The sequence below is a fragment of the Nyctereutes procyonoides genome, unplaced genomic scaffold, assembly GCF_905146905.1.
Source record: "Nyctereutes procyonoides isolate TBG_1078 unplaced genomic scaffold, NYPRO_anot_genome, whole genome shotgun sequence".
In the NCBI taxonomy this organism is placed as follows: Eukaryota; Metazoa; Chordata; class Mammalia; order Carnivora; family Canidae; genus Nyctereutes; species Nyctereutes procyonoides.
In genome coordinates this window covers 12,606,988-12,630,338 of record NW_026575139.1, presented here as the reverse complement: position 1 = coordinate 12,630,338, position 23,351 = coordinate 12,606,988, and the positions used below count along the sequence as shown (strand labels likewise).

At 39.1% G+C, this 23,351-nt stretch overlaps 1 protein-coding gene and 1 pseudogene across 3 annotated transcripts in view; both read right to left on the bottom strand.

Moving 5' to 3' along the window:
* EML5 (EMAP like 5) overlaps positions 1-23,351 on the bottom strand; it is a 184,044-nt gene that overhangs the window by 46,469 nt on the left and 114,224 nt on the right. For 2 of the 3 annotated variants that reach the window (XM_055303744.1, XM_055303745.1), the window contains exons 22-23: positions 3,681-3,833; positions 2,805-2,936 (exon numbers count right to left, since the gene is read on the bottom strand). In XM_055303744.1, the coding sequence (XP_055159719.1) occupies positions 2,805-2,936; positions 3,681-3,833 (285 nt within the window). Of the gene's footprint in view, positions 1-2,804; positions 2,937-3,680; positions 3,834-17,922; positions 17,979-23,351 lie in introns of those variants that run through there. The other variant, XM_055303746.1, reaches the window with a different exon arrangement.
* On the bottom strand, positions 6,303-6,710 carry LOC129495960 (40S ribosomal protein S15a-like; annotated as a pseudogene).

Genomic DNA, 23,351 nt, shown 5'->3' with positions numbered 1-23,351 from the left:
TATGCTTTCTTCTCTTTATTAAGGGTCTTATTGAGGTCATCTACTCTTTGCTCAAGTCCATTATGTATCTTTATGGTCATTACTTTAAATCCTTGATCAGGCATGTTTTTTTTTTATCTCAAATTTTGTTTAGCTCTCTTGCTGTGATTTTGTCTTCTTTCATTTGGGACATATTCCTGTCTCATCACGCTGTCTAATTCTCTGTGTCTATTTCTCTCTGTTAGGAAAGTCAGCTATATCTCCTGCTCTTGAAAGTAGTGGCCTTATGAAAAAGACGTCCTGTGGTGCCCTGTAGCACCATGTCCCCTGTTGACTGGAACCCAGTGCTTCAGAAGTATCTCCTATGTGTGTTGTGTGTGCCCTACTGTTGTTGCTGAGTAGCTTTTACCTTCAGTCCAGTCATCTGCAATGGCTCTCTGATGCTGTGGGCAGGGTTTTTCCCTTTGTTGTTAATGGGACAGTCTGGGGCCACCTTGGGCTTGAGTCAGACCAGGTGTTTGCCAGAGATGTAGTAGGACCAAACTGCAGGGCACTTTCCCTGTGTTGTCCCCTGAGAAGCTTTCATAGGTGGGTGGGACTTGCAGTCAGATGAGATGTCTGCCCCCAACTCACTGTTGGCACTGTAGTTAGACTAATGTCTATGGTTATGTTTGTCTCTCCCCAGAGTAGGAGTCACTTCGGAGTAGTGCTGGTTCCTGTCAGGGCTGCTTGCATTCTGCCAGAATTATGGCAATGCTTTGGATGGGTTCCAGCCAAGGTTATATTGGAAGGGGCATGTCCCCAGGAGCACACAGAAGTGGGGTATGTGGTGTTAGCAAGGCTTGTGTAGGTCTGCTGTGAAAGGAGACCTGGAACCAAGGTCTGGCTGGAAGGGGTGTATCTGAAGAATGTAGGAGCAGAGAGCATTGTTAAGAAATTTAGGGGATCCCTGGGTGACTCAGTGGTTTGGCGCCTGCCTTTGGCCCAGAGCGTGATCCTGGAGTCCTAGGATCGAGTCCCGCATTGGGCTCCCGGCATGGAGCCTGCTTCTCCCTCCTCCTGTGCCTCTGCCTCTCTCTCATAAATAAATAAATAAATACATACATACATACATACATAAACAAATAAATAAATAAATAAATAAATAAATAAATAAATAAATAAATAAATCTTAAAAAAAAAAAAAAGAAATTTAGGTGAAGAGTGTTTCTGCTTCATTGGTTCTTATTGCTGTCCCTATGTCTAGGCTGGGGACCGGGGAGGGAAATGGTGCCTGTTAGCTCTTTTGTTCTTAGATAGTTTCCCAACTCATATGCTCTGAGATTAGTAAAACAAAACTCCCTTCTACATACTCCATGGGTTTTCCAATTGCTGCTTCCAGGGCTGTTTGTTACACTGTGTCATTAAGGGGGAGACTCAGTTTCCTCTCACCCTCCTGGCTCTCCCAGAGCCAAAAGGGCTGATTTTTAAAGTTCTAGGTGTTAAGCCTAGAACTGATGGTAAGAATTTGTGGAATTTGACCCCTCTGGTTTTCAAAGCCAAATATTTTGCCTTTTCCCTGTGGGCTCCCCACTGTGATGGTCTGTTTCTCTCCTCTCTCCAAGCCCGCAGTGTCCCTCCTCCCTCCTGAAGAGAGTCCTATGAATCCTTTTAGTTCTCAACCGCATCTCCACCTTTCCTACCCTCTTTGTGTGGCTCCTTCTCTACATTTAGCTGGGAAGAATCTCTTTTGCCAGTCTTTGGGTCATTTTCTGAGTTATTTACACTGATGTGGGTGTTAGTTGTATATGTATCTGATACAAGGTGAGTTTAGCACCCTCCTACTCTATCTTCCCTAGAAGTAGGATGTTTACCTTTAATGGGAAAAATTAGTCTTAAATATAAAAACCAATTTCCTCCACAGTCAACCACATATTGAATTCATAAGTGGTTTAATTTTTATGTGTGTATATACATAAAAACTATTTTTGTTCCTATGCATATAAAAAACCATAGAAATAAATTTGAGGATTTTTTTAAAAAGCATTTTGTTTAATTATGTTTGGAAAAACTTTAACAATTAGATTTATGTAAATAAATACATGAAACAAAAATCCTTAAAAATGGAGCATTTAGGGGCAGCCCAGGTGGCTCAGCGGTTTAGCACTGCCTTCAGCCCAGGGGTGAAGACCTGGAGACCCGGGATCCTGGAGATCCGAGATTGAGTCCCACGTCAGGCTCCCTACAGGGAGCCTGCTTCTCCCTCTGCCTGTGTCTCTGCCTCTCTCTCTCTGTGTCTCTCATGAATAAATAAAATCTTAAAAAAAAATGGAGCATTTAAAATATTTAGCATTTATCCAAATTATTAAACATTGCCATGTGCAATGCATTCTACTAAAAAAACAAAGATAAAGATACTCATTAAATTCTGTATGTTATATAATTGTGACTATTTTTAAGAAATGTGTTTTATTGAATGATGGTGAAAAGACATTAAAATCCTCATTAACGTATCTATTTTCCAAATTTTCAATTATTATTTATACTAAACTTATCTGACAAAAGTGAGGACAAATGACTGAAAAACTTTTTTACCTAATATTTAATTTACTTTACGAATTAAAGAACTTATTACTCTACTACCACTTGAGTTATAAATTAAGTATTGAAAAATCTAAACTGGTAGCATTCACTTTCAGATGTTAAATAAAGGAGTAGAAAGTAATTTTGAGAATGTTTCTCACAAGGATTCTGAACTCATTTGTTGAATCACTTTTTGGTTTCTTTAAAATAGTATGCTAAATCAAATGAACTTTTACCAAATAGTAGGTTATTTAAATTCTTACCTCTAATATCCCAATCAACATGGGTTATGTAACTGGTAGCGCCTTTGCATATTCCTACTCGTTTACTACTCATCACATTGTATATATCTATAAAACTGTCATGGGATGCTACCGCAAGGTATTTCCCAGAACCTAGAAGAGAAACATATTTGCTTGAGATTTTCTATCTTTAAAAATATTTTTTACACTCAACAACTAGAGTTAATTTTCTTAATATTTTTTTGGAGGAACTCTTATCTTAGGTGTTTTGTAAATTATAGCAAAATGTGTATCAAGTAACAAACTGTAATTATATATTTTCAAGTATATTATGATTAACAAAATGTTTTCTTTGGTGTAGTGAGACAGCTCAATGGAAAGCAAGGACCAAAAATTATATACCATATAATTTAATACAGCATGTGTTTAAAAAAAAAGAAAGAAAGAAAGAAAAAAGAAAAAAAAAAAGCCCTCTAAATTTAAAAGAAATGGAGGTAAACTAACAAATTTTGCCTTAACATTAGTACTTCCCACATTATAGTGTATTTTGTCAGAGTGAATACATGGAAATTGATGAAGCAAAATTAATGCAAAATTTCAAAAGTATTAAGAATATAATGAAGATAGTCATCCAATCTATGTTAGAAATGAAGAAACCGAAACCCAGAGAAGTGCCTTGGCTCAAATCACACAGAAAATTTAGTGACAGAATTGGCACTAAGCTGGATATTTTGCCACTGATCTAATACGGGAATTTTACCTCCTACCTTATTGTCTTTTCTAGTAAAAAATTAAAATTCCAAGATAGAATAATGGTTAATAAAAATTACATATTGATATATTTGCTTACTGCCACACCCAAGTTAATAATCAAATATGATTTCAACGCTGTCTTACCTGGTGAAAATCGAATATCTGAAATAATATCTTTTCTGTGGTGAAAAGACACAAGGTCCTCTAGAGTATCTGCATTTGCCATTAAGAAACTTCCATCATTCAGACCTACAGCTAAAGCTTTACCATCAGGAGAAAAACAGCAACATCTCCCACCTAAAAGAGACAGACAGCATATATCAGGCGATTTTCTTTTTTTAAAATTATGTGCTTAAGGAATTTCTAATCTCAAAGAGAATTCCTGTATCCATTATGGCCCCAAATCAGTATTCAAAAGGAGTCAAGGGATGCAGGCAACAGAGTTTTCTACTGAAATCAGTGGTATGGAAATCATTCCCCTCTTCCAAATGTAACAAAAGTACTAATATTTACCTCAAAAAATTAAGTTGATGAAAGATAATGAGAGATTTTAACTAGTGTAAAAAGCCAATGACATATGCGGAAATTTTTTTTTTGTGTGTGTGTGAGATTACTACCTCTGTAGTTTCTATCCAACAAATCAGATTTTTTTTTTTTTTTTACAAATCAGAAATTTAAGAAATAAGGCCATCCTTACAAAAGTCCTTTCAAATTTGAAAAAATATGACAATAGATAATTACTAAAGCTAGGAAGATCTATCCATGCATGGAAGATCTAATCATGCTTGAAGAAATAATGATGCTAATATTATTAATTTTGAAGAAAAAAGAATTAATATGTATTGGGAAATAAACAAAAATGGGCTTGCCCTGATAGCAAGGGATATATGGCAGACATATTCAAAAGTCCTAAGACTTTTGGTGTCTTCAAAACATTTGGAGAGGGAGAGATGGGGTACAGCTGTTACAGAATGAAAAGTTACAGAATGAACTGAGAACAAGTTATTTATTTATCATTTCATTATCAAGAACATATTGGTAATGAAGAAATCTAGGATGATTTTTGAGATTTAAGAGATGATGGCAACCTGCAGCTGGGTAGCTGGAGTCGAAGTGATGACAAAGGTGAGGATTTGGATATTTTGAAGATAGAGTTGCCAGGACTCTAAGTGGGAGGAGAGCAGAAGAAAAAGATAAAAATCAAGAATATTTTTTTCAAATGGTGATATTATTCCCAAGATGGAAAAAACTGAGGAAGTACAAATGTTTGGCTTTATACCCATATAGTTAAGGATACTTATGAGAAATTAAGTGAAGACATCGAGAAGCCAGTTTGATATAATTATACTTCTCTGAAGTTCAAAGGAGAGGACTAGACTAGAGATATAAATATGGGAAACAGTGGCATACAGTTAGTAGTCACAGTCATGAACTTGGATAAGAGCTTGTTATTAATTTATTGCCTCTCAGCTCCAAATCCACCCTTTTCTTTCCTGCTATGTGGTATTAGAGCTAGGCCCTGGAGACATTTTTCCTTTTCCAGCTAATTTGATTTTGTGGAGGGTCCTTGCAAAGCCAAAGAAGGAAGAGATTTTTCTTTCCTCTGGTGTGCTGGAACCAGTAGATGAGATTAATGACAGGGCAAGGGTAGGTATGGGGGATGGGATTGGGAATGGAAGATTTTCTCTGCCACCACAGCAAAAGATTTCTTTGACCAGCCCTTTGGCAAGTTTCTTTTTCAATGGCACCCATATCCTCTCCAAAGAGATCTGAATCTGCCTGGGAGAGGAGAGGAAGAGTCCTTCCTTAATCACCATCCACTAATCCTGCAAGTGGCAGTGGCTTTCTGCAGTTGCTACTCCTATACTCCTTAGAATCCTCCTTACCTCTTTTAGTAGCTAACCATCTTTTATTAGTTAACAACACTTATTCATATTAAATTTCCCCTATTCCATTTACTAAGGTGGTTTCTGTCTGTAAATTATAGCAAAATGGTTACAGAACTGGTACTGAAGTAGTCATAGGAGACAGATCATTGAAGATGGAACTTTTTGGAATTGGTTTAGTCATGCCTTTGGATATATACACAGTGCTGAGCCCTTAACAATGGGAAATGGGATGCACTGGCATAACAATCAAGTAATCTCCTGTGGTTAACTGTAGAGTGTCTACGGAAGTAGAATGCCCTAGAAGTCCAAGAGGCTGCTGTCTTTGACACAAAATAACGATGACCACAAGAATGATACTGTGCAAAAGATTCCACTGAGTGCCTGGAACATTTAAAAGAAAGAAGGAACAAGCTCAGGTCTGTCTATCTATTTATTTTTTAAAGATTTTATTTACTCATTCATGAGAGAGAGAGAGAGAGAGAGAGAGAGACAGGCAGAGGGAGAAGCAGGCTCCATATAGGGAGCCTGATGTGGGACTCGACCCGCGGGTCTCCAGGATCACGCCCTGGGCCAAAGGCAGGCACTAAACCGCTGAGCCACCCAGGGATCCCCAAGCTTAGGTCTTTAAACTCTCAGTATGAGTCATGGTCTGAATAGAGAACACAAGCTGATGTTGCTAAAAATTAAAAGACAAAATTTAATTGTGTAGGTTGCAAATTTACAATGTCAGCTGAATTCTCAGTCTCACCAAGTTTCTTATGTGATGGGGCACTGATTGGAAAGGAAGGAATTTCGAACAGTGGAATGGGAGCATCTGGTTAGATTCAGACAAAACTGAAAATCCTTTTTCTTTTCCATTGAGGCATTTTATTTGCACATATGAATTACATCCCTAGAAAAAGAATCCCAGGATTTTCCCTCCTGTGTGTTTTCATCTTGTTTCTTTGTGGTCCGTGATGCCAGCTGAGGTTGTCAGTACAATGAAACCAAACTGGTGGAATGGGAGCAGGTTATTCTGCCATTTTTCTAGATCTTTCAGTTGTACATCAAATCTGGGGCTGATCACTCCACACTTGTTTAACCTGCCTGTGAGGTTCACAACAATTTTCCCAGCTCTGTGATCATCGATGATTTCAAATTCGCCAATGTAACCATGCTTCATTATCACAGTGAGAAATCGGACGATGACTTTGGAGCATGGCCTGATAAGAACCTAGCACTTGCCTCTTTTTTCAGCATTGTTGATGCTCTTGAGAGCATCTGTCAGGACGTTCATGCGCACCATGTGGCTCAGCCGCCATCCAGGAGGCGTCCCGCGCCCGGTGCCAAGGCGCTGCCCCAACCACTAAGCGGAGGCCCTGAGGCCGCAGACCAAGTCGGGCTATGGCCTCTCAGGGCGGTCAGCAGCTCCGGTTCCCGCCAGTACTGCGGCCAATGCTCCATAGGCCGGACTCCCCCAAAAGTGCGGAGCGTGCGGCGGACCGGCATGACTGACTCTCCCCTACTTGGCTTAAGCGCCACCCCCCCCCCCCGCCCCGCAAGGGCAACATCCTCCACCCAAGAGGGCTCTGGCACCGAAATCGAGGCTCAGACTGCAGGATGGTGCTGATAGCCGACCGAAAATCTTTTTTTTAATCTAAAGATTTTATCCATTTATTCATGAGAGACACATATAGAGAGGCAGAGACACAGACAGAGATAGAAGCGGGCTCCATGCAGGAAGCTTAATGTGGGACTTGATCCCAGATTCCAAATCACACCCAGGGCCAAAGGCTGATGCTCAACTGCTGAGCCACCCAGGCGTCCCCAAAAACTGAAAATCTTGAACTTCTGTGTTTACTGAGTCTCAGAGCCGGGGCCAAGTTTGCTCTCCTGGGTTTGGGAAGACTGACCTTCTGGGGTAAATGCTTTGCAGGGGATGTTTAACATTCTGAAGAACCATCACAACTACTTCTCTGCTGTCACTAGACTCCTAGCTTGGATCAAATCTCAGCACGCTCTAGGGCGGAGGTTGGCAAACTTTTTTTTAAGGACCAGAGAGTAAATATTTTCAGTGTTGCAGGCCATATGGTCTCTGTCACTACTATTCAACTCTGCTAGGGTAGCACAAAAGCAGATATAAATAGTACATAAATGAATGGACATGGCTGTGTTCCAATAAAATATTACTTACAAAATCAGGAGGTGGTCTGGATTTGCTAACATTTGATATAGAGGAAGGAATACAAAAGCTTATGGAGGTAAGAATGTTGCAGCAGATTTTTCATATGCAACCTATATGTCTGCCCACCAAGAACAACCCCCTCAAAAGTCTAGAAAATAGTCCCTTTACAAAACCACTGAGAAATAACATTAAGGGCAACATCTACATCTTTGAAAAGCTCTATGATATCCTCCTGTGTAGATCAGGAATGGGAGACGTCTCCATTAATATGGGCTTCCTGATTCAATAGGGATCATCTGGGAAAAAGCAGAAGCCAAGTAGCAGCACTTAAAAGAGCAGATTTGGGCAGCCCTGGTAGCTCAGCGGTTTAGCGCCACCTTCAGTCCTGGGTGTGATCCTGGAGACCTGGGATGGAGTCTCACATTGGGCTACCTGCATGGAGCCTGCTTCTCCCTCTGCCTGTGTCTCTGCCTCTGTCTCTCTCTCACGAATAAATAAATAAAATCTTAAAAAAAAAATAAAAGAGCAGATTTTTTTTTTTTTTTACCAAAAAAGGGCAGCAGGAAGGTACTAATAATCAGAATGTTCTGGCCTGTGGAGATTTCTGATGGTGACTAATCAATCATGGTATCTGAAGGAATGAAACAGATGAGTAGACTACTAGATTAGTGTTTGTTCTATGTAACAGAAAAAACTCCAGACCTGGTGGCTAAGAAACGGACTTCAGATACCATGATGGAAAGTCACAGATTCTCAGCTTGTTTTCAGACCTGGGCCAATCATATACATAGAGCCCCTGATTAAAGGGAAGGCTAAGTCTCATTGAAAAGGACCCTGTAGCAATGCCACAGCATATTAAGTACATCTTCTTCCAAATCAATCAGTGGCCACAAATGACTCAAATGAAGAAAAGGAAATACTCAAACATTCAGGAATTAGTAAACAGGGCTCTGAACTGACACTAATTCTGTGAATTCCATCCAATTCCTGAATTGTAGCATTTATACCTGGCAACTTGTAGAATCCACTAGACTGGTTCCATGATCCATGGGATAAGGGTCATTACAAGGAAAAATAAGTGCAAACTCCTGGAAATTTCTCTCTCTCAAGATAATAAATCAGATGCAAAACTGCAGGCTTGAGAATTGAAAAAAATCAGTGATACTACCAAAGACTTAAAATATGCACTAGTGATGGGATGCCTGGGTGGCTCAGTGGTTGAGCACCTGCCTTTGGCTCAGGACATGATCCTGGAGTCCTGGGATCGAGTCCTGCATCGGGCTCCCTGTATGGAGCCTGCTTCTCCCTCTGCCTATGTCTCTGCCTCTATCTCTGTGTCTCTCATGAATAAATAAATAAAATCTTTTAAAAAATACACTGGTGAAAATATCTAACACACTTAGACTTGCCAGTTTGGCCTATGTAAAATAAGATGGATTTTGTTTATTTTTATTTTTTTTAAAGATTTATTTATTCATATGAGAGAGAAATTGTGAGAGAGTGTGGTGGGGGGCAGAGGAAGAGAAGAAGACTCCCTGCCGAGTGTGGGGCCAAATTCAGGGCTCCATCTCACGACCTTGATATCATGACCTGAGCTGAAATCAAGAGTCGAATGCTTAACCAGCTGAGGCATCCAGGCTCCCCTAAGAGGGACTTTAGATACTAACCATGGATAATAAATTTAATCAGGTAGCAATACTAACTGAAGCTACTCTTCCAGATCTTTACAAGAACAAACAAACACAGCCCCTAACATTTTGCATGCAGTTATTGCCCTAGTTAATGCTTTTTTCCTCCACCCCAATTTATAAGGACCACCAGAGCAGTCTGCTTTTACCTGGCTTGTATCTGTGCACACCATCAAAGCCTTGCCTCAGGGCTATTCAACTCTCCTGTTTTTTGCCATAATATAGTCCATAGAGATCCTGATTGTCTTGACATTCCACAAAACATCTCAATGGTCCACTACATTGATGACATTATGCAGAATGGATCTGGGGAGCAGGAAGCAACAAGTACTTTAGATGTCTTAGTGAGACATAAGTGAATCAAGAGAGTGGAAGATAATTCCCACAAAAAATTAAGGGACCTGCCACCTCAGAAGCTTCTGGGGATCCAATTCTCTGGAATACATCAAGATACTCCCTTTAAAGGTGAAAAGCAGGTTGTTGCACCCTCCATCACCTACCACAAACAAAAGGAGCAAAATGCCTTTTATGCCTTTTGGAAGTCTACACATTTGAGTTAGCTGCTTCTATTCATTTATCAAGTCACTTAAGAGGCTTCCAGGGGACCAGAAGGGAAGGCAAGCTGATCTTCCACTTAGGCCTTATAATCTAGCAAATACAATGATACTCAAAGTGTCTGTGGTAAATAAAGACACTATTTGAAGTGTCTATATGAAGCCTCTGGAAAGCTATTCAAGGAGAATTGTACCGCAGATCTCTTAGATTTGGGGAAAAAATCCGTACCCTTCTTTATAGGTAACTATTTTCCCTTTGAGAAGGTATTTCAGCCTTGCTACTTGGCCTTGGTAGAGACTAAATGCCTAACTATGGGATATCAGGTGACTATGTGTCCTAAGCTTCCTCCTTGAATCGCAAGTTACATGACCAATCTAGCCATAGATTGGGTGTGCAGAGCAGCAATCTATGATCAAATGGAAATGGTATATAAAAGACCAGTCTTCCACAGATCTGGAAGTCAGAAGTAATTTGCATGAATAAGTGGCTCAGAATCCAACAATACTTCCTGCTACAATATCTCTTCTCTCTCCCAGTCTATACCTGTGGCCTCACAGGTATTCTTTAATGATCAGTTGACTGAGAAAGAAAAAACTTGAGCCAGATTTACAGATGTTTCTATATAGTATATGTTGGTACCCATTTGAAGTCACTATAGCCCCACTCAGGGGTGACCCTGAAGGATAGCAGTAAAAGTAAAATTTTACAATGGGCAGCACCTTCAAGCAGTACATTTGGTTTGCCACTTTTGTGGTGAGAAATGACCAGATGGACAGATTTATCCTGACTCATTAGCAAGTGTTAACTAGTTGGATGATCAGTTGGGGACTGGATTCTTTCAGGATTAGAAAGAATGGAATTTTCCTTGATAGAAAATGAAACTTTCAAAAAGGGCAAGGTATGTGAAGATTTTTGTGTCCTACAGAATGCCCAAATTGTCTATTCCAGAGGAGACCAGTATTATGCTCTATGGATCTGAGAAGCTTCTTTTCCTAGCCAGTTAGCACTCACTCAGTGAGCCCACGGTGACAAAGACAGAGTTTATGCTAGACTTGGAAAACATAGATTCTCTTTTTCAAGGTTATCTTGCTACCACTACCACTACCGCTGAGTGTCTAATATGCTAACAGTAGAGATCAAGTGAACCTCTGATACGGTACCATTCCCTAGGGGGACCAACCAGCCAACTGGTAGCATATTGATTATATTGGGCCTCTTCCATTATGGAGGAGGCAAAGATTCATCTTCACTAAAACAGACATGAATTCTGGATTTGCCTTCTATGACCATTATGATCCTGCTAGCACTGCCATCCATGAACACATGGGATGCCTTATCCACCATCACCGAATTTAATGCTTCTGATCAAGGAACTTATTATTTTTTTTAAATCTATGATAGTCTCACACACACACACACACACACACACACACACGAGAGAGAGAGGAGAGAGAGAGGCAGAGACACAGGCAGAGGGAGAAGCAGGCTCCATGCACCGGAAGCCCGACGTGGGACTCGATCCTGGGTCTCCAGGATCGCGCCCTGGGCCAAAGGCAGGCGCCAAACCGCTGTGCCACCCAGGGATCCCGATCAAGGAACTTATAACCAAAAATATGTAGCATTAGACTTATACCCATGGAATTAGTTTTATCACAACTCCCACTACTCAAGAGAAAGTTACTAAAAGAACAATTAATTAACAGTGGAATGGCTTACTGAAAACTAATTTATGGCACCATCTGAGAAACAATGCCCTCAAAGATAAGGGTTTTGTCTTACAGGATGCAACACATGCTTTGAATCACAGACCACTGTCTACTTCATAGCCGGATAACACAGGTCTGGAAATCAAGAAGTAGAAGTGAGAAGGACTCTTCTCACCATTCAATCTAATAACCAACTTGCACAATTTTGTTTTATATCCTGGCAACTCTGAGCTCTGCTGATTTAATCTTATCTCCCAAGAGCAGAGAGAATTCTTTTACTAGGGGACATATGCCTCTCTGAACTGGAAGGCGAGAGTGCCACTTGGCCATGTTGGGCTCCTTGTGCCAGTGAAACAGCAGGCAAAGAGAAGGGCTGTTACTCTTCTGGCTAGAGTGATTGTTCCTAATTACAGAGGCGACACTGAGTTATTGCTACACACTGAGGGCAAAGGGGACTATATCTGAAACCCAAAGGGATTCATTGGGATGCTTCTTAGTTTTCCATGACCAATGGTAAAACTTAATGGAACAACCACCAGGAAAAAAATCAGGTAGAGATACTGAGATTTCACATCATTTAGCAATGAAGGTCTGGGTTACTTCATGAGCTAAATAACTCTAATTACCTGAGGTTCTGGCTAAGACAAAGAAAATATGAAATGGATACTAGAAGAGGGAAGTCAGAGATATCAACCATAGCCCGTAACCAGTTACAGAAATAGGGACTATACATAAATGCTTGTTATGCATATATATAAACTGTTTACTTCTTATCTCTTCTTTTTAAATATTTTATACAAGTTCATTGGTAGTTAAGTTTACAATTTAGTCTTAAGGTAAGAGAATATTCAGTAAGACCAAAAGTGAATTTGTTAGTAATGACTATAGTCAGCAATGGATACAATGACTGTTGGAGCTGTGTGTCTTCTAATTTTGGGGAGAGGTTGAGAATTTCTTCACCCGTACCAACTGCAGCTGCATCTCTTTGGTTAGAAACTTTTTGGGTAGAACACAAACATAATGTCAGTTCTGTGGTTATACCAAAGTTCAACTGTTCATAAAAAGATACATATAGATGCTAATTAGACTAAAGAGTAGTCTGTGCCAGTTATTACTTTATTGTCTTTTAGTTCCAAATCTACCATTTTTTGGGCCTCGTAGAAGATTTTTGTCTTTTGCCAGCAAACTGATACAAAGCTTTGCCAATAGAGGATGTTGGGAAGATACTACCAGTTCAAAGCAGGAGAAAGGGACTCTTCTAGTGTTGGATTTTACCTAGCCAGCCAGAGCACTGTTATGTGGGGAATCTGCAGCATTCTCTAACTGGGGCAGTACCCAGAGTCCCCTACCAAGGTCCCCTACCATCACATGATCCCAGGGTCCTGGGATTAAGTTCCACATGGGGCTCCCCACAGGGAGCCTGCTTCTCCCTCTGCCTATGTCTCTGCCTCTCTCTGTGTATCTCTCATGAATAAAGTCTTAAAAGAATTAAAAAAAATAAGGCTACGACTGCTCTGTAGGCACAGGAGACTTACCTTGCGCCAGGGCCTCCTGGATAAAACTGGATCTTTGAAGGGTTATACAGTCATCGTATTCATACAGTCCTGGTTTTCAAGTTCCAGGTTACTTTTAAGTTCCAAATACCAGCACTGAAGATATAAGACATTATTTCCAAATTTTAAAATAATCTGATAACTGGATAATTAACATCTTTTTTTTTTAAAGATTTCATTTATTTATTCATGAGAAACACAGACATAGGCAGAGGGAGAGGCAGGCTTCCCACAGGAAGCCTGATGCGGCACTTGATCCTGGGACTGTGGGATCACAACCTGAGCCAAAGGCATATGCTCAACCACTGAGCCACTCAGGTGCCCCTGGATCATTAACATCTTAGGGCATCTAGAGTTCTATTATTTTCCTACTTCTTTCAAGCTTTAATGGAGAGGACAATCAACTAAGCAAAGTTTCAACTGTGCAAATAATTCTTACTCTAGGTTCAAAGACTTTGTCTACAAGTGGAATGTGATCACTGGATTGGTTTCTTAGATCTGCCATTATAAGTTACTACAAACTAGGTGGCTTAAAACAACAGAAATCTCTTCTCTCACAGTTCTGGAAGCCAGAGTCTGAAATCAAGGTATTGGCAGAACTATGCTCCCTCTGAAAGTTCTAGGAAGGAATTCTTTCTTGCCTCTCCCTGGCTTCTGGAGTTTCCCACCAATCCTTGATGCTCCTTGGTTTGTAGATGCATCACCTCAATATCTGCTTGTTATTACATCATATTCTTCCTTTGTGTCTGTGTTTCTTTTTTTTTTTTTTAAATTTTTTATTTATTTATTTATGATAGTCACAGCGAGAGAGAGAGAGAGAGAGAGAGAGAGAGAGAGAGAGAGGCAGAGACACAGGCAGAGGGAGAAGCAGGCTCCATGCACCAGGAGCCTGACGTGGGATTCGATCCTGGGTCTCCGGGATCGCGCCCTGGGCCAAAGGCAGGCGCCAAACCGCTGCACCACCCAGGGATCCCTGTGTCTGTGTTTCTGTGTCTTCATAAAGCCTTCTTATAAGAACACATGTCAGTCATTCAATATAGAGTCCATCCTAATCCAGTATGACCACATCTTAGCTTGATTACATTTGCAAAGACCCTATTTCCAAATAAGGTCACATTCAAAGGTATGGGGGGTTAGGACTTACACATATCCTTTTAGGGACACAATTCAATCCACATTATACATGACAGTAATGGATTAGAATTTCCTTCTATACATCACAAATCTAAGAACAATGAAACTAGAAAATCTTTCTTTTAAATAAACATTATACCTTGCTATCAATAAAAGAATTATAGTCCTTACCAAAAAAAGAAAAAGTTATTCAAAAAGATGTCTTCAAAGCTATCAAACAAGAGATAGTTGCATATGATGACTTCGAAGAAATACAGAAATAGATTATATTTGTATCTTTTCACCTTACTCAGACTAGTATATAGTATAGTTAGGGCCTTTTGAACATCTGGGAATACTTATACAAAACGAATTACTTTTGCAACTCAATGATAATAATGGACTTTCGTTTTGACTGCCTTTTTTTTTTTTTAAATTTTTTATTTATTTATGATAGTCACAGAGAGAGAGAGAGAGATTGGCAGAGACACAGGCAGAGGGAGAAGCAGGCTCCATGCACTGGGAGCCCGACGCGGGATTCGATCCCGGGTCTCCAGGATCGCGCCCTGGGCCAAAGGCAGGCGCCAAACCGCTGCGCCACCCAGGGATCCCCCTTTTTTTTTTTTTAAGGATTTTATTTATTTCTTTGGACAGGGAGAGCATGAGCATGAGGAGGGACAGAGGAAGAGGAACAAGTAGACTCCTTAGCAGACTCCTTGCTGGGAGCCTGACATGGGGCTTGATCCCAGGACCCTAATCCCAGGACTCTGAGATCATAACCCCAGCTGAAGGCAGACACTAACTGATTGAGCCACTCAGGCGCCCTGTTAAGACTGTTTTAAAAAGAAAGATTATGGGGCACCTCGGAGGCTCAGTATGTTAAGCGTCTGCCTTTGGCTCAAGTCATGATCCTGCTGTCCCAGGATCTGCCATGTTGGGGCTCCCTGCTCAGTGGGAAGTCTGCTTCTGCCTCCCCATCCCACCTCCCCACTTCTGTTTCCTACTCTCTCACTAAGTAGATACATAAAATCTTTAAAAAAATAAAAGAAAGATTAAGTATTGCATTTTCAAGTTTCCATGCTGAAAGTTTCTCTATTTTAAGAAGTATTTATTTTAAGCAATTTATTAATTAAAATAAGGTAAGACAGCTATATTTTTATAATTTCATCTTTTTACTTGAATATTTACAAACTTTGTACTTAGTTTCAATGATTTTTACTTCTTAACACTTCTTTTGACTTATGAGCACCTTAAGAAAGAAAATACAGGGGTGCCTGAGTGGCTCAGTCTGTTAAATGTCTGCCGTCAGCTCAGGTCATGATCTCAGGGTCCTAGGATCAAGCCCTACATCGGGCTCCTTGCTCAGTGGCGAGCCTGCTTCTCCCTCTCCCCCTTCCTGCAGCTCCCTTTGCTTGTTCTGTCAAATAAGTAAATCTTTCTTTTTTTAAAAAAGAAAAAAAACCAGATATTTAACTGCATACAATTTCTTTTTTCCCCCCAAAAAACCCTCCACATATCTGTATTGCCCCCCACACCTTTTTAAAGATTTTATTTATTCACTTGACAGAGAAAGAGAGAGAGAGAGAGAGAGAGAGAGAGAGAGAACAATCAAGGAGAGCAGTAGAGGGAGAGGGAGAAGCAGACTATCCACTGAGCAGGGAGCCTGATTGGGGCTGGATCCCAGGACCCTAAGATCACAATCCGAGCCAAAGGCAGACGTTTAACCCGACTGAACTACCCAGGCACTCCTGTATTGTCCTTTTATTGAGTATTACAATCATATCTTGAAAGAAGAGTAGACTTTTTAAAGAGCAGACTTTAAAAAATATGCCTGGCAATAAAGAAAAACATCAAGAAATAGACTTGTGTATCTTGTCTGGGTTCTAGATAAAGGGAAAAATCATACTTGGGGATTCACAAATTCAGGGTGACTTATACAAATCTTAGATTTCAAGTTACACTAATTATAGGATCTATGCAATCCTAGCTAAAGAAATCCTTAGTAGTTCTGGATGGTAGCAACTTAGGCACTCAGGCACAAAATCACTCTGGAAGAACACCTTTGATCCAGACCTCAGAAAATCCCTATAGGTAAAGAAAGCCCAATTAAACATAAGCTTACAATCCAAATTTTCAAGCACAAAAGAAAATGGAACACCATGAGGGAGTCAGCAGGAAAATAACCCCAAAGCAGCAGAAAGAAAAACACAGCATAGTCAGATCCCAAAGGATGTCAAATAACTAGATTTTATTTATTCATGAGAGACACAGAAAGAGAGAGGCAGAGACACAGGCAGAGGGAGAAGCAGGCTCCATGCCAGGAGCCTGATGTGGGACTCAATCCCGGGTCTCCAGGATCACGCCCTGGGCTGAAGGTGGCGTTAAACCGCTGAGCCACCCAGGCTGCCCCTAGATTGTATATACCTTATCTGATAGGTAAGGATTAAAGACATAAGAGAGGAAAGCTAAAACACAAACCAGGAATAATGTGTTATAAAAAAATTCTAAGGCAATTTGAAAACAAAATTTCTCTAAATGAGGATTATCAAAATCAAATACCTAATATGTAGGTTACACAGCAGATGTGAAGGAGAAAGAGCTGCCAATTACTCAGCCATCAAAAAGAATGAAATCTTCCCATTTGCAACAGTATGGATGGAGCTAGAAAGTATTACACTAAGTGAAATAAGTCAGAGAAAGAAAAATACCATATGATTTAACTCACATGTGGAATTTAAGAAATAAAACAAATGAACAAAAGGAAATAAAGAGAGGCAAGCCAAGGAACACTCTTAACTACAGAGAATAAACAGATGGTTGCCACCACGGTAGGGGGGTGGGTGGGATGGGTTAAATGGGTGATGGCAATTAAGAGTGTACTTGTGTTGAGCACTGAGTGTTCTATGTAAGTATCAAATCACTAAATTGTACACCAGAAACTAATATTATACTATATATTAGCTAACTGGAGTTTAAATAAAACTTTTAAAAAATAAAGAGAATTAAGATCTAGAATAAAGATCTTAAATCTTCCAGAATGCTTCACAAAGAGGCAGAAAATGTGAAATAAGCCAAGACATGGAATAATGGCACAGAATCAAACCATAAAAAGCCCTTTAAACATTCAAGTTTGCAGGGGTGTCTGGATGGTTAAGTCGGTTAAGTGTCTGACTCTTGATTGCAGCTCAGGTCATGATCTCAGAGTCGTGCTGGGCAAGGAAGGAGCCTGCTTAAGATTCTCTCTCTCGCTCTTTCCCTCCTCCTCTCCCCACTTGCATGTGCTCTCCCTATCTAAATAAATAATTTAGATTTGCAAAATCAGCTAGAAACAGTTAACAAAATGGCAATAAACACGTGCCTACCAATAATTATTTTAAATGTAAATGGATTAAATGCCCCAATCAAAAGACAGTGTAGCTGAATGAATAAAAATATAAGACCCATCTATATGCTGCCCACAAGAAATACATTGTACAAATAAGGTCGCACACAAAATAAAAGTGCAGGTATGAAAAAAGATATTCTAGGCAAATGGAATCCAAAAGAAAGCTGGGTAGCCTTACTTTTATCAGATGAAACAGACTTTAAAATAAAGACTGTAGAGGCACCTGGGTGGGTCAGTTGGTTAAGCAATTCAGGTCATGTTCCTGGGGTCTTGGGATTGAGTCCCAAGTCAGGCTCCCTGCTCTGTGGGACTCTGCTTCTCCCTCTCTTCCTCTGCTGCTCCCTCTGCTTATGCTCTCTCACTTGTGCTCTCTCTCAAATAAATAAAATCTTAAAAAAAAAAAGAGACTGTAATAAGAGACAAAGAAGGTCAATACATAATGATAAAGGGGTCAATTCAACTAGAGAATGTAACATTTGTTAATATTTATGTATTCAACAGAAGAGCACTTACATACATAAAGCAAATATTAACAGATCTAAAGGGAGAAGTAGCAATACAATAATTATAGGGGTCTTTAATACCCCATTCATATCAATAGACAGATCATCTAAACAGAAAATTAATAAGGAAACACTGGCCTTAAATGGCATGTTACACCAGATGGGCTTAATGGATATTTACAGAAGATCCCATCCAGAAACAAGAGAATACACATTCTTCTCAAGTGCACATGGAACATTCTCCAAGACAAATCATATGTTAGGCCACAAAACGACTATTAATAAATCTAAGAGGACTAAAATCATATCAAGCATCTAATCCAACCACAACAGTATGACACTAGAAATTAATTACATGAAGAAAACTGGAAAACTCACAAATACATGAAGATTAAACAACATGTTACTGAACAACCAATAGGTCAAAGAACTTAAAAGAGAAATAAAAAAATACTCTGAAACAAACAAAAATGGAAATATACCAATATTTATGAAATAGAGCATAACAGTTCTAAGAGGTAAGTTTATAGTGATAAATGCCTACCTCAGAAACAAAAACAAATCTCACATAAACAACCTAACTTTATACCTCAAGGAACTAGAAAAAAAAGAACTGAAGGGCAAAGGTAGTAGAAGAAAGGAAACAAAGATTTGAACAGAAATAAATGGAGACGAGAAAAACAACAGAAAAATCAGGGACACTAAGAGCTGGTTTTTTGAAAAGACAAAATTGACAAACCTTTACCTAGACTCACTAAGAAAAAAGAGGGGACTCAAATAAAATCAGAAATGAAAGAGGAGATGTTACAACTGATACCACAGAAATATAAAGGATAAGAGACCACTCTGAATAATTATTTGCCAACAAACTACTTAGAAGAAATGGATAAATTCCTAAAAAAATACAATCTGCCAAGACTGAATTATGATGAAACAGAAAATGTGAACAGACTGGTTACTAGCAAGGAGATTAAGTTAGTAATAAAAATCTCCCAATTAATAAAAGTTCAGGACCAGATGGCTTCACTGGTGAATTTACCAAGTACCCAAAGAATAATTAATACCAATTCTTATCAAAATCTTCTGAAAAATAGAAGAGGGAGGAACTCTCCCAAACATATTTCACCAGGGCAACATAACCTTAATACCAAAATCAGACAAAGAGGCCACAAAAAAAAAAAAAAAAAAAAAAAGAAAGAAAATTACAGGTCAATGTCTCTGATGAACATAGAGGCAAAAATCTTCAACAAAGTATAAGTAAACTGAATTCAACAATACATTAAAAGGATCATACAGCATGATCAAGTGGGATTTATTCCAGGGATGCAAGGATGATTCAACATGTACAAATCAGTCAATGTGATATAGTACCATTAACAAAATGAAGGATGGGGATGCCTGGGTGGCTCAGTCAGTTAAGCATCCAACTCCTGATTTCAGCTCAGGTCATGGTCTCAGGGTTGTGAGATCGAGCCCCACATCAGGCTCCATACTGAGCGTGGAGCCTGCTTAAGATTCTCTCCCCCATCTGCCTCTCTTTCTCTCTCTCTCAAAAAAAATAAAGAATAAAAATCATGATCATCTCATTAGATGCACAAAAAACATTTAACAAACTTAAACATCTGTTCTTAATAAAAACTCTTAACAAAGTGGGTATAGAAAGAGACTATCTCAATATAACAAAGGCCACATATGACAAGCCCACCACTAACATCATACTCAATGGTGAAAGGCTGAAACATTTTCCTCTAAGATCAGGAACAAGGATGTCTACTCTTGCCACTTTTATTCAACATAGTTTTATAAGTCCTAGCCAGAGCAACTGGTGGAGGTGGGGAAAGGGGGAAAAGAAAAAGAAAAGGCATTCAAATTGGAAAGGAAGTAAAACTGTCACTATTTGCAGATGACACATCACATATAGAAAACCCTATGACTCCATAAAAAACTGTCAGAATAAAATTCAGTAAAGTTGCAGGCTACAAAATCAATACACAAAAATCTGTTGCATTACTCTGTATTAATAACAAACTATGAGAAAGAAATAAAGAAAACTCTCCCATTTACAATTGTATTTAAAAAAAATCTAGGAATAAATTTAACCAGGGAGGTGAAAGACCTATATATTGAAACCTATGAAGACACTAATGAAAGAAATTAAAGACAATAAAATAAATGAAAAGATATTCTGTGCTTACAGATTGGAAGAATTAGTCCTGTTAAAATGTCCCTATCACCCAAGGCAAAATACAGATTCAGTGCAATCCTTATCAAAATTCCAATGGTATTGAGGTGACTGGCTGGCTCAATCAGTAGATCCTGGGACTCTTAATCTCACAGCAGTGAGTTCAAGCTGGGCACAGAGACTACTTAAAGAATTCCAATGGCATTTTTCACAGAAATAGAACACTCCTAACATTTGTATATGGAACCACAAAAGACACAGAGTAACCAAAGCAACCTTTGAGAAAGAACAAAGCTAGAGGCATCACAATCCCTGATTTCAAGCTATACTATAAAGTTACAGTAATTAAAACAGTATGATATTGGCATAGAAACAGACATATATACCAATGGAAGTGATTACAGAGTCCAGAAATAAACCCATGCATATATGGTCAAGTAATTTAAGAAAAAGCAACCAAGAAAATACAATGGAGAAAGGATGGTCTCTTCAATAAGTGGTATGAGAAAAATTGGACAGGCACATGCAAAAGAATGAAACTGAACTACTATATTACACCATTCAAAAAAAATTAACTCAAAAGATTAAACACTTAAATAGAAGACTCCTAGAAGAAAACATAAGCAGGGATCCCTGGGTGGCGCAGCAGTTTGGCGCCTGCCTTTGGCCCAGGGCACGATCCTGGAGACCCGGGATCGAATCCCACGTCGGGCTCCTGGTGCATGGAGACTGCTTCTCCCTCTGCCTGTGTCTCTGCCTCTGCCTCTCTCTCTCTCTCTCTCTCTGTGACTATCATAAATAAATAAAAATTAAAAAAAAAGAAAACATAAGCAATAATATGCTTCTTGATACAGGTCTTGCTGATTTTTAAAAAACCTAACACCAAAATCAAATATGACAAAAGGAAAAATAAACAAGTGGGACTACAGCAAGCTAAAAAGCTTCTGCACAGCAAAGGAAACGAATGAAAAGGCAACTTACTGACCGGGAGAAAATAGCTGCAGATCATATATCTGATTAGAGGCTACTATTCAAAATACATTAAGGACCTCCTACAACTCAGTAATGAAATAACAAACAATCCAGTTAAAAAATGGGCAGAAGATCTGAATAGATTTTGTCCAAAGAAGATTTACAGATTGTCAACAGGTACACAAAAAGATGCTTAATATCATTAATCATCTAGGAAATGTAAATCAAACCACAATAAGATATATCTCATACCTATTAGAATGGTTATTATCAAAAAGACAAAAAATAACAAGTGTTGGTGAGGATGTGGAGAAAACAGAACCCTCATGCATTGCCATGGGAATATAAATTGGTGCAGCCACTAGAAAAAACAGTATGGATGTTCCCCCCCAAATTGCCATATAATCCAGCAAGTCCACTCCTGGGTATTTATCTGAAGAAAATGAAAACAATAATTTGAAAAGATATATGCATTTCCATGTTCATTGCTATATTATTTTCAATAGCAAGGAGATGTAATATCCTAAGTCCACTGATGGATGAATGGATAAAGAAATTACGGCATGCAATGGAATATTATTCAGTCATAAAAACAAATGAAATCTTGCCATTTCTGACAACATGGATGGATCTCAAGGGTATCATCTGAGTGAAATAAGTCAGAAGCAGATAAACACTATATGATCTCTTTTATATGTAGAATCTAAAACAAAACAAAAAAAACTAAGTTCATAGATACAGAGAATAGATTGGTGGTTATTAGAGCTGGGGGAGGGCTGGAGAGAAAAAAATTGGGGTTTGGTTATAATTAAAAGCTAAAGCCAGGGGGTACAAGTTTCTAACAGTAACTTCTAATATATAATTACACAGAAGTATGAAAGGTTAGCAATATTTAAAAAATATTTTCTAGACATTAACATTATATACATTAATTCATGTTACATATTTATACTTCTGGTTAATCTATAACTGGATGCCATAAAATTAAATTATTTGTTTGGCAAAATTCTCATAGGACAGTCTACATTAACTATAATGGCATTTTTAAAAAAAATATTTGTTTATTTATTTTAGAGAGACAGTGAGTGAGAGAGCATGCAGGGAGGTGAGGGAGAGAACATCCTAAAGCAGACTCCCTGCTGAGTGTGGAGACTGACACAGGGCTCAATCCCAGGACCCTAAGATCATGACCTGAGCCAAAATCAAGAGTTGGATGCTTAACCGAGTCACCCAGGCACCCCTAAAATGACTTATTTCAATAAAATGTTAAACCTCAGCATCATAATATTTATATATTCATTTGCTGAAGAAAATAGTATTTGCTTACTGACTGTTTGAAGGAAATAACCGTGTTTCATAATATTAAAATCATTAGGACTTTGGTAATTTTGTAATTAACACAACCAGTATAAAACCACATATAACCCTTTGACATTAAGAAAATATACCTGTTTTCTTTTCTTTTAAAGTTTTTATATAAATTTGTTAATAGGGTAATATAACACCCAGTGCTCATTACAATAAGAACACTCCTTTTTAAAAAAAAATTATTTGGGGATCCCTGGGTGGCTCAGTGGTTTGGCGCCTGCCGTTGACCCAGGGTGCGATCCTGGAGTCCCGGGATCTAGTCCCGCGACAGGCTCCTGGTATGGAGCCTGCTTCTCCCTCTGCCTGTGTCTCTGCCTCTCTCTCTCTCTCTCTCTCTATCATGAATAAATAAATAAATCTTTTAAAAAAAAAGGTAAAAACTCTCCAGGAAGTAAATGCATTAAAAAAATTATTTATTTGAGAGAGAGAGAGAGAGAGAGAGAGAGAGCAATCGAGCACAAGTGGGGGTAGGGAGAAGGAGAAGCAGCTTCCCTGCTGACCAGAGATCCTGACATGGGGCTCAATCTCAGGACTCCAAGATCATGACCTGAGCTGAAGGCAGACATTTAACTAACTGAGCTACCTGGGCACTCCAACAAATGCACTCCTTAATCTTCATCACCTGTTTAACCCATTCCCCACCCATCTCCATTCTGGATCCTACATCCTCCATCAGTTTGTTCTCTATAGTTAAAAGCCTGTTTCTTTGGGGGGGGGGAGGACCTGGTGGCTCAGTA